The 12,102-nt window shown below is 46.0% G+C and overlaps 1 protein-coding gene across 1 annotated transcript in view; it reads right to left on the minus strand.

Annotated features, from left to right (window-relative positions):
- Nucleotides 1–3,061: 3,061 nt before the first annotated feature.
- whamm (WASP homolog associated with actin, golgi membranes and microtubules) overlaps nt 3,062–12,102 on the minus strand; it is a 19,476-nt gene continuing 10,435 nt past the window's right edge. The window contains exons 6-11 of the mRNA XM_086225098.1: nt 11,174–11,358; nt 8,158–8,244; nt 7,906–8,001; nt 6,771–7,161; nt 5,201–5,343; nt 3,062–4,144 (exon numbers count right to left, since the gene is read on the minus strand). Of these exons, the coding sequence (XP_086081224.1) occupies nt 3,989–4,144; nt 5,201–5,343; nt 6,771–7,161; nt 7,906–8,001; nt 8,158–8,244; nt 11,174–11,358 (1,058 nt within the window). The 3' untranslated portion in view covers nt 3,062–3,988. The remainder of the gene's footprint in view (nt 4,145–5,200; nt 5,344–6,770; nt 7,162–7,905; nt 8,002–8,157; nt 8,245–11,173; nt 11,359–12,102) is intronic.

Raw genomic sequence — 12,102 nt, forward strand, 5'->3', positions numbered from 1 at the left:
CAGAGCACATTAAGAGAGTACTGCTTTGATGTACGTCTACAGCTGTCATGTGATCTATAACGTAGAAGGGACTTGGGCTTATTTTCCCACTGAAGTGTTCCGATGTCTCCTAAACCCAGATAAGTGTGATTCTTCCTTTTGCCTCATGTAAACTTGTGATGTCTGTTCATTCTTGTTCCATAGAACTGACACTTGTTAAACTCTAGTTTAATTACACTGCTGGTTTCCATTTGTCTTGAAGTAGCGCAGAGCCACAAGTTGGAGAGAGTAGTGGAAAGAAAAGGGGAGGGTTCCTGTATCCCCGCTCAGTTAAATTGGTGGTGTGGGCGTAGAAGGGGTGGGTGTGGAAGAAGAGAAGCTAGACTGCACAAAATGATGCCTGACACTCAGAGAGTCTGGAGGCACTTTCTCTGGATAAGGAGGAGGTGAAGCAAACCTACAGAGCTTCATCACATCAAGGATCCAGCACAGAAGCTCCGCCAGCGCGCGTCTTTTCTCTGATGTTGATTTACATAGCACTAAATATAGCTGTAATCCTGGCGAAGACATGGAACCAAAGCAAATGAGGTGGGGTTTAATCACAGGCACTACAATTTTTCTCTGAAATCAGAACAATTAACAGAAATACATGACAGCTTGTTTGCTGCTGGGGAAAAAAAAAAAAAAAAACCCTACAGAGGAAATAACTGCAGTGGTGGATCAGCGGACATGTTGCCGTGGCAACTTAATCCCACTCACTCCTTTTTTCTTGATAAATAACCATGTGAATGAGTGACTGAGAGATGATTCCACCTCCACCCTCCAGTTAATCACCCAGTTGTTAGTTACCCTTCCACATTTCCTTGCTGGGACTCAATTTCTTCCGTTGGAGTGGCTTGGTTGATAAAGGTGCATCAAAGTGGAAATTAAATATTCAGTCAAATCAATTCAGGCCTGATGTGATTAGTCTGTTAATTGAGTGAGTTGATCGGATTTAAAAGCTGCAATAAACCCTTTTCATTTTAAAGATAATGAAATGTCCATGATGAAAAGAACCACCTGAGCCTCATGTGATGGGTGAAACCTCCCAGCTGAGCCAGTAAGAACTTGAACAATGATATTAAATCTACAACAGCAGAAAATGTGAACATTTATGAATCAAACCAGAAATTGTCGACATCTGTTGAACTGATCGAATATTTGCTTTTGGCAACCTGTGGAGTCTGATCATGGCTCTCACTTGTCAACATCATGGCTTCATTTTCACCAGCAGGACACGCTTAGTCTCTTTGGTACAACTTCAACTGGACACTCAGGCAGAAACAGTGAATTAAACTACTCATAATAAGAACACAATTCCAATGTTTGAACTATATGTCAGCTTTCAAGCAAAAACATGAAGCACTCACTTGTTTCTTCTTCACGAAGATTTGAAAGAATATTTCCTGATTAATGGATCATAAGTGGCTGTTGTGCCTCCCGGATATCTGGTGGTATTTTGCTGATTAAAATGGGGACAGAAAATGTCACATTCTTAAAGGAAGACTCCACCTGCTCCTCCAGGGTCCCCTGAGACTTAACATGAAGTGTCTCCACATTTACATGAACCTTGAAAGGCTGCTCAGAGGGAAACCAGAGCATTTATGACAGTAAACCACCCATTTTCTTCCGCTTGTCCTGTTAAGGGTCGCAGGGGGGTGGAGCCTATCCCAGCAGCCGTCAGGTGAGAGGCGGGGTTCACCCTGGACAGGTCATCAGTCCATCACAGGGACAACAAATAGAGACAGACAACCATTCACACTCACAGTCACAGTCACACCTATGGTCAATTTAGAGTATCAATCAGCCTCGTCCCCTCTTGATGTCTTTGGACTGTGGGAGGAAGCTGGAGTACCAGAGAGAACCCACACAGGAACAGGGAGAACATGGAGACTCACACAGAAAGATCTGTGCTGGAGCCGGGACTGGAACCTGGAACCTTCTTGCTGTGAGGCAACAGAGCGAACCACTGCACCGCCGTGCCGCCCTGACAGTTAACCTGCAGAACCAGTGATTGATGGAACAACTCATTCTGGTTAGCCAACACTTGCGTGCCAACGACGAGACTCAAGGGTCACAGGCTGCTCGCTGTTGTCCCTGAGATCTTGTTAGCATAGTGAGGTCCAAGTTCAGTGTGACACAAGGACGATGAAGAACTCGTTCATGAAATGGCCTTCTGGGTAAATTTGTTCTAACACACTACAGGGTGTACTTAGCCCTCAGTTTTGGGTTACAGACTTGAGGCACAACCTGATGCTTATGCTAACTCCTTGCTGCACCTCTTGTCAGACTAAATTTAAGGCACCTCTCCCCAACCCTCCAGACAGCACTCAGTGTTTGACTGCTAATGAGTGGGCAAGTTGGTGAAACCTCATTAAGAGACAATGCTACTCTGTACATGTGTCAAAGAGAATCACACTGCAGGCCGCTACCGCAGACACTTCCTGTTGCCATAGTAACAGGACTGTGTGATTTCATGTTGACAATCAGTGGGGGGGGGGGGGGTGCTTGAACAGTCTCTGTTGTGTGTCTTCCTGAAGGAACATGACCCAACTTGAATTATTTTAATATTTTTTTAAAAGCCCACTGTCATACACACACACACACACACACACACACACACACACACACACACAATGCTCAAAAGCAGCCATTACAGCAGCTTTCCCAGCTGAAAAAACATCATCACAACAGGCTGAGGATGCAAGTGCGGTGGCTGCCACAGTAAGATACCTGCAACATGAGTCATCCAGATGTGGGCCACACACACACAGGGTCACTGTCACACATTAGTAAGACCTCACCAGATCATGTGACTCATTCAAAGCCCTGGAACTGGCCAGATCACACGTGGAGATCAGGGACACACACATTCACACGTGTGAGAAGAAACGGTTATTTGGAAGAAGAGCAATGTGTGTTTGATCTCATGTGTTTTATTCTTAGAACAGCAGTGTTCTCTGTGCCCCCCCCCCCCCCCCCATAACACAATGGACACACTCTTATTCAAATCCTTTCAAACAAAGTGCAGCAGCTTTCAAAATTTCAAAACATATAATAATGTACATTTTATTACTGGATACCACACAATACCATAAGTTTACTTCTCTGACAGCTGCAGGTAAGGCAAGTGCTTGGTGCCACAGGGTCAGAGGTCAAAGTACAAAGTTCGTCAGCAAGCTGTCGTGAGGTTTCGGCACTGAGCAGAGACACTGAGCTGTGCTTTTGTCACTCTTGGTAGCATCATTCCGGGAAAAAAAATATTGAATCTCATGTTCAATTGGGACTATACGCATTCACACGATTCTGACTAGAAAACCAAAAACACTGCAGCAGGACATCGCTCCTCCTCCTCCGGTTGGGAATACAAAGTTAGTTTTTCTCAGCCCTTTTGGGAAGAGTCAAGTCAGATTTCAAGTTAAATTACATTCACGATAACGGATGTCAGAAGGGTTTAGTGTGAGCAACGAGTTCAGATTATTTGTAGCAGTGAGTCACTAATAATGGTATAAATATAGAGAACAAATACGGAGTGATTGCCGGCAGCTCTGGCTTCCCCCATTGAGTCTCACAGAAGACACGGTTGGGAGAAATTCAATCGTGTACACACAGTACACACAGTAGTACTGCCTGGCTTTTCTTCTACATGAGCGCTGCAGCTCAAAGCTTTGCTCACTCCGTTTCAAATTTCTGCAAACTCCACTGCTCAGGGGAGACTCAAATCCTCATTTTACTGCTTACTGTTTCCGTTGAATTTGAACAGTTTTGGATGCATTGCAACATACGCAAAGTGCTCAGAGAAGAAAAAGATGATTACATGGCACCAACAACTTCAGAAAACCACAGTATTAAATTCAGAGGAGGCATAATTCTGTCTTTGATACAGAAGCAGCTTTTGGGGTGATGATTTGGCAGCAACTTAAGATATAGCTCAGCAGAAATCAGGGCAGGGTGGATTCGTTTGAGTGTCTCAGCTGTCCCAGTCTGCGCTCTGTGTCTCCTCATCTCCTCCGTCCTCCTCATCAGAGTCAGCTGACACCTTCTTCATCCTCATCATGGCAGCTTTGATGCTGCGCTCCAGCTCGTTGTCACTGCTGCTCTGGACCTCTGCGCGTGCAGGAACCACCTACAGAAACACGACATTCAGGTCACGTCACCTTCGACCAGGTACCTTTAACCGAAAGACACTGTGACTTGTCGCAGCAGGAAAAACACGAGGATCTAATAATAGCAATTATGCTATTCAACCGAGCAGCCGTTATTAGAGCTGTGACACCAGAGTACATTGCTCTACTTGCTCACATAGAAATGTGTCCGATGGCACATTGCTACAATAAACAAAAGTCTAAATATACCATTCAGCAGATGGCTCTGCTCAGCAAAAGCAGGTGAGGTTGGATGAAACTGAGGTCTACAGCATTCGGCTGGGCTGGCAGCAAACTAAGTGGACATATTTCTGTTCTCCAGAGGAGGAATCTTCAATGTCTCAACACTCAGAACCAGCAGATTGACCGTAATCTTCAAAAGCTGTCTCTCATAGCCAAACATTAACTCTGTTCTAATGACCGCATTAACGCATCAACAATCCTACAAGTGCAGTTCATGGAGGGGGATTTTTATCATGAACAAAAATGTTCGTCTCAATATTTTGTAGGCATAAAAAAACAACAACCCTCATTTTTGGGATTAATCCTAAAATCTCATCCACCATTTGGGTTTAGAAAACCATCCCCCGTCAGTCTACACTGAGTTCTGCTCTGACACGGACGTCTAAGGCAGCGCTACCTGAATGACTCTGCAGAGCAAAAATGTAAAAAACAAACTAAAGGATAATCATTGAATATTATTTGAGTAATAATCAAGTACAAGTGCCAAGAGATACACACAGCAGTGTTTTCTCTCTCTCCATGTCAATTGCAGCCAGCTGGTCCACCGGTGCTCTGCTGATGCATGACAGCACAAAGACAAACAACAATATAAAAGTGAATTGAATAATTCTTGGGTCATTGTTGCCGATACCGAGCCAGCCGGCTGAGTCAGCATCAGACCTGCGGAGGCCTGAAACGTTGCAGCAGCTGGACAAGCAGGAGCTGGTGTCCATGCGCCTGGTGATGCAGCAGCATTTCCCCCTCATGTGCTTTTATATCAGATGCACAGAGGAAATCACAGTGGAACGTCTCACCTTCTTCAGCGTGACTCCCTGTCGGATGGCAGAAAGCAGATTGCTCCTCAAGTCCTCCACAGGGGGCGCTGTCACAGGAACGGGGGCTTTCCGAAGCTGAATCTGCCCGCGTTGCAGTGAGGCTAAGACTTCATCCATTGTTCCTATGGCAACGCAACATTGAAGAAAGACAACGACCACCTTAAACACCAAATATGCAGATGAGACATCTGTATTCTAACCTCGCTGCTGATTAAGCAGCCTGAACATTTTCACCAGAACTTTCCCACAATCTCACTTTTACAGCAACACGTCATCCTCAAAGATGTCCAGCTCAAAAAAGAGGGTGTGTTGGACATAACTGTCTCCCTGGGGGTGAGAGTGGGTTCACCAGCAGGTCCAGAACTGCAGTAAATACCGCCTCCTTTCTCATGGGGGAAGATGGGAATTTAAGACAGAACACCATGTACGAGCAGTCAGCCAGCCAGCCAACCAGCCAGCCAGCCAGCCAGCCAGCCAGCCAGGCAGTCAGTCAGGCAGACAGTCAGTCAGACAGGCAGACAGACGCTCCAAGCACTCTCCTCTGTGGAACAAATAAACAAAGCCTTCTCTGCCATCAGAGAAACACAAATCTTCATCCATCCATACTCTAGTATCTTCATCCACTCACACTTTTCATAGCCCAGGACCCAGAATCACTGAACATCTGAGTTGATTCTAAATGCCACTAAAACTTAATGGCTCAGTTTCCTCTGCCAACCTCCACAAAGCTGCTGGGAGCAACTTTTGGAGAACTGGGAACTGGGAGAAATCTTACACTGAGAAAAAGGACTGTTCTAGTTTCAGGAGCAGGCTGACGGACGATGCCCACAGTGTCATCTGATAGGGCGTGTGTCCGTGAGTGAGGCCAGCACAGAAGTACTCTAGAAAGAGATGTTATGTTCCGATATTCCACTGAAGACTTTTTGACAAAACTATCACTGATGAGACGTGAAGGCAAAAGTAATATACTGTTTAGTTACGCTGATTGTTAGCAGCCATCAATGTGGCCATATCCCAGTGCACAATGCTGCCTTTCTATCCTGAAGGAGACTCCAACAATGGCAGATAAAACGTAACAATATGCCCTACAAATGCAAGAGAAAAACCAAAGAACATCTTTTCCTTCTCGCACAACTTCCAGATGAAAGAAAGAACATAATTACAGGAACATTTGGAACCCTGAAATAATGCTGCAAGATCAATGGAATATCTTTTTAGAAGGTAGGTCCTACTGAAAAGCTTCTCAAATGTTGAAGTGATTACATTGCAGCCATGTTTGGATGATTAGTGATTTGGTCTTGATTGGTTGTGCTTTTCTGAGTCCTCTTCATGACCCTGCAGATTCTGAAGCTGCTTTTAGCTCTGATGGGCCAACTCTTAAGAATTTCACTTAAACTTAAAAGTTGGGAGCTGCTTTTAACTTCGAGATGTCAGTGCAGGCTTCGGAGGCTAAAAATGACTCACTGATGATCAATAAGTGACTTTCTGATGTCCACTTATCAGAGACACCAAGGAGAGGAAAGCAGACTGTAAGGAACTCCCCTCTCACCTGTATTTTGTTTGAGCATGCTCTTGGCTGGAAAAGGAGGAAGCTCTTTTTCACTGAGAGGCAGCGGTGAATCCTCACTGAGGGGTAGAGGAGGTAAGAGAGGAGGAGGAGGAGGAGGAGGAGGAGGAGGTGGAGGAGGAGGAGGAGGTGGAGGTGCAGCGGGGATGTCTGAAGGTGGTGGGGGTACAGAGAAGATTTGGACAGGGATATCCTTAGGCTGCTTCCTGGGTGTTTTTTTGCATCTGGTTGCAGGGCGGATGGTGCAGGGTCCATCAGTACAGGTGGAGGATGGGCCGAGGCTGATGATGGACAGTGGTTGAGAAGCGCAGGGCAGCTCGGTGGGAGACATCCTGGATTGTGGAGTCTTCAGGATGTACTGGCCCTGCCGCTTCTTGAGGGAGAGAAGGAGAAAGACGGCATTAAGACATTTTCTCTGATTATTGACAGTTTAAAATGAGACAAACGCTTCTCAGCCGGGTGCACGGCGCTCACTTGGTGACCGCCAGGAGCACGGTGACAACCCTGCAGGATGAACTCCGCCAGTGCTGCTTGAACTGATTAAGTCTCACAGTCCCACATCAGTTGGGCAAACTATCAGCTAAGGAAGACGGCACGAAATGATTAAAAGCTGCAGAACATATTTTCGGAAATCAGAGCTGAACTGACGGAGCTCCGTATCTGCTCGTAGGCTAGCTGATGCGTGCAATATTTACAGCTGAAGAGAGGATTTCAGGTGATGCAGCTGATGTCTACCTGGCTGCTGTGGGCAAACGGGGGAGCAGAGAGATCCGATGACGCATGAAGGCAACGAGGAACGATAAGTTTACTGTCAGATATTTTTCTAGCAGAGTCTTTATCACAGCTCCTTGGCATCTACATTTGTGGAATCCTTGCTGATCACAGCGACTCTCCATTTGAAAGCTTTGACGCTGTGTAACATAGCAATGCTTCCTTTGGCCTCTCCCCCCTGCTCGCTCCAGGTCCCACATGACAGGAACTTCCTGTCATGTGGGACCTGAGTAACTGAATTCTAAATGTGAGATACTGAGTACGAGAGTATGAAGCAGGAGGCTCTGGGGCTTATTAGGGAGGAGATGCTGAAGCAGAGCAGAGACAACAAGCGGGTGCGTCTGACCTCTCTGAAGGATCGTAATCTCGTCAGTGTTTTCTCGCGCTCCTGGTCGACCCACTGCTTCCTCATCTGCTCCTCCTCTTTCCTCTTTTGTCGTTTCTGCAGACAACAGAGGGAGACAGTGAGGGCAACTTTGCAGAGCGACAGGCAAACAGAGAGAGGGAGAGAAAGACAGAGAATTGGATTCTGGATCATTAGCAGCTTCTGCTGGTGTGGGAGCATCTCTGTGGGTGTCTGGTTGCCATGGTGACATACCAGGTGGATCTGGTGGTGCTGGGTGAAGAGTATGGATCTGTTTGTGGCTGCAAGCTGTTTCTGCTTGTGGGCCTCCATGCACTGGTCCTAAAACACACACCAAAGAGGCAAGGCAAGGCAAGGCAATTTTATTTGTATAGCCCGTTTTCACAAACAGTTTGACTCAAAGGGCTTCACATGGCATCATAACAACATCCTCTACCCTTAGACCCTCACATCGACTGAGGAAAAACTCCATAGAAAACCCTTTTAACAGGGAAAAATCTGAGAAACCTCAGGGTGAGCAACAGAGGAGGGATCCCTCACCCAGGACGGACAGACGTGCAGTAGATGTTGTTACAGACAAGAAAACAGTTTACAATACAAAATGTGGGAAACACGGAAATGTTAACAGCTGAAGAAGGAAGCTTCTGGTAGGGGAGGCAGGGAGAGCAAGCTAGCTTGATGGGGGACTGGATGGCAGACTGGTTCATGGAAGGGGAGCGCAGGCCGGTGTAACAGTAGGGAATAAGAGGGGGGGGGGGCGATGCAGGCGGCGGTTGGGGCTCTGGTGGATCTGTGGAAACACAGAGAGACTGCGAGACACCAAGGCCAAACTACAAAGTGCAACAAGTAATGGTAATGACAGTTCCAAAAATGTGCAGGGAGGAGAGGAGGAGAGAGGGGGAGAGGAGGGGAGAGGAGGGAAGGGCTCCATGTAACCTGATGTGTCCCCCAGCAGTCTAAGCCTGTAGCAGCATAGCTATCAATGGTTCAGAGCTACCTGAACCAGTCCTAACTGAAGGCTCTGTCATAAAGGAAAGTCTTAAGCCTGGACTTAAACGTAGTTAAAGTGTCTGCCTCTCTGACCCATGGAGAGAGCTGGTTCCACAGTAAAGGAGCCCGGTAACTAAAAGCTCTACCTCCCAGTCTGTTTTTATTGATACTGGGAGTCACTAAAAGACCTGCATTCTGGGAGCGGAGTGCTCTGGTCGGACAGTAGGGACTAATGAGCTCTTTCAAATAGGATGGAGCTTTATCATTGAGAGCCTTATAAGTTAGCAGAAGGACTTTGAAGTCGATTCTAGATCCTACAGGAAGCCAGTGGAGAGAAGCTAAAGTGGGAGAGATGTGTTCTCTCTTCTTAACTCCCGTCAAAACCCTCGCTGCAGCGTTCTGGACCAGCTGGAGACTCTTTAGAGAGTATTTAGGACATCCTGACAGGAGAGAGTTGCAGTAGTCCAGCCGAGAAGTGATAAATGCATGCACCAGTTTTTCAGCATCACTCTGGGAAAGGATATTCCTAATCTTAGCGATACTTCGCAGATGGAAGAAGGCGGTCCTAGTCACATGCTTTATGTGGGAGCTGAAGGAAAGGTCCTGGTCAAAAATGACCCCAAGGTTCCTTGCAGTTGTACTCGAAGTTAGGGTGATGCCATCTAGAGGAGTGATCCGATTAGAGAGTGTGTCCCTGTGGTGTTTAGGTCCAAAAATGATTACCTCAGTTTTATCTGAATTGAGCATTAAGAAGTTAGAAGACATCCAGGATTTAATGTCTTTCAGGCAGTCTTGCAGATGAGTAAGCTGGCTTGTGTCGTCTGGCTCCATCGACAAGTAAAGTTGTGTGCCATCTGCATAACAGTGGAAGTTGATCGAGTGCTTCCGGATTATGTCACCTAATGGGAGCATGTAAAGAGTGAAGAGAATCGGTCCTAAAACTGAACCCTGTGGTACACCATATGTAACTCTGCTATACTCCGAATGGTCATTATTAACATTAACAAACTGAAACCTGTCAGATAAGTAGGACTTAAACCATTTTAGGGCAGTTCCTTTAATCCCAATGTCATGGTCTAGTCTCTGTAGCAGGATGCTGTGGTCGATGGTGTCAAATGCAGCACTGAGGTCCAAAAGGACAAGCACAGAGACAAGACCTCTGTCTGAAGCTATAAGAAGATCATTAGAGACTCTGACCAGTGCTGTTTCAGTGCTATGGTGTTCCCTGAATCCAGACTGGAAGGCTTCAAAGAGCTCGTTGCTGTGCAGATGTTCATGTAACTGCTCCAGGACAACCTTCTCAAGGATCTTGGAGATGTAGGGGAGGTTGGATATTGGCCTATAGTTGGCTAACACATCTGGGTCAAGAGAAGGTTTTTTAGGTAAAGGGTTGATGACAGCCACCTTTAAGGCCTGTGGCACATAACCTGTGACTAAGGAAAGATTAATTTGATTTAATATAGAAGTGTTGACTAGAGGGAAGGCATCCTTAAGGAGGCTTGTTGGGATGGGATCCAGCAGACAAGTGGCTGACTTGGAGGAAGTGACTGCAGAAGTTAATTCTGACAGGTCAATGGGGGAAGAGGAACTCATGTAATATCCATGTGACAACAACTATGTCCTCCATAGTTCAGCAAAAGCCCATTACTGCGCCATGCTGTTACTTTGCCACCTCGCCATGTCCCTGTTTGTCATTTTTATTGTCTCGTTAAATATTTATAGAGTCATCTCCTGTCCCCCGTGGGTGTGTGTGGGTTTCTTCATGGGAGTCCACTAGCAGGGGATTCTCTCCAGTGCGTTTTCAGCAATAAAGTTTCTTTCAATACCAGATGTGCCTCTGTGACTGTAAACAACCACTCGGGGAGTGCAGACCTCCATTGAGACCTAACGAAATCTTACAACTCAAAACTATAACAAGAAGTATGATTGGTTTTTGTCATTCAGGTCGAAATAGTAAATCAAACAACCTCTGTCACAATGTTGAAGTCAATGAAATACGACAACTGCATGGAAATGTGGTCCATGGCTCACCCCTCCACCGAGTGCCGTGAGTAGATCTTTGTAATCCAGCTCACCAACAAACACATTGAGAGACCAAAAAAAAACAGCAATGGGAAAAAAACTCTTCAGTCAAGTTTACATTTAACAATGGAGCTGAGCTCTGGTCTTGTTTCAGGGAGAGGGGCTCTCCAACATCACTATTTATTAGGACATTTGAGAGACACTGATGTATTCTGCTATGAACTCCTTTGACCGGCACCTTTTTGTTGCGGAGGTAAGCTCGCTGGGCACAGATGTTGCCTCTCTTGGCCTCCAAGGTCTGCAGGTGTGTCTTCAGTTGACGAGCAGCAGGAGTCTGTGCTGGGGGGGCATCTGCGTGGACCATGCTCTGCAGCTCCTCCGGATCCTCACACACATCATAGTACACCACCTCCTCCTTCAGTTCTAGGACACACAGGCAGTCCACTCACTGACTATTGTTCACCAGGCATCGCTACACAACACATGGAGTTTTTCTACAGCAGCTTAAAACAAAGTAACTTAGCACTCTGGTCTCAACTAAGTGAACACACCCCTCCGTACACTCAAGTGCCAGATAAACGAGCAGAGGAGGAACATTGTGATGTTATTACACGTTTACACCCAAGACAATTGATTATTACTAATATAATTACATACCTGAGGCAAAGCAGGTGAGGGATTGTTAGAATCTATCCTCCATAAAATTCTCAAACCAACCAGCAAAGGATACACAAAATCACCACATACACACAGACGTAAATGTACACATGTACACCCAACCAGACTTGGGATTATGGGTGCGAGCGCGCACAAACACACACACACACACACACAGAAAAAAGTCCCACAAGAACATTGACAGACATGAACAAATATTAGTGAACTCGGCTCAATGAACTTCTACTGTGATGAAACACTGAGGTTCTGACTGCCACTCAATGTTGTGGAGGTGATTGAGGCTGAACTGAGCAACAACACTGAGGCAGTGCTAGCATTTCTGCTTCCCTTTAAAATAAACGATTCCTTCATTCAGTTTGTAAAATAAGATCAGAGGCAGCATCCAGTCGGTACTTAGATAGATGGATAGAGAGATAGATAGATAGACAGGTAGATAGATAGATAGATAGACAGATGGATAGACAGATAGATAGACAGATAGATAGATAG

Source organism: Aulostomus chinensis, chromosome 2 (genome assembly GCF_037954235.1).
Source record: "Aulostomus chinensis isolate RoL2024-O1b breed Wild chromosome 2, RoL_Achi_v1.0, whole genome shotgun sequence".
NCBI classification, from domain to species: Eukaryota; Metazoa; Chordata; class Actinopteri; order Syngnathiformes; family Aulostomidae; genus Aulostomus; species Aulostomus chinensis.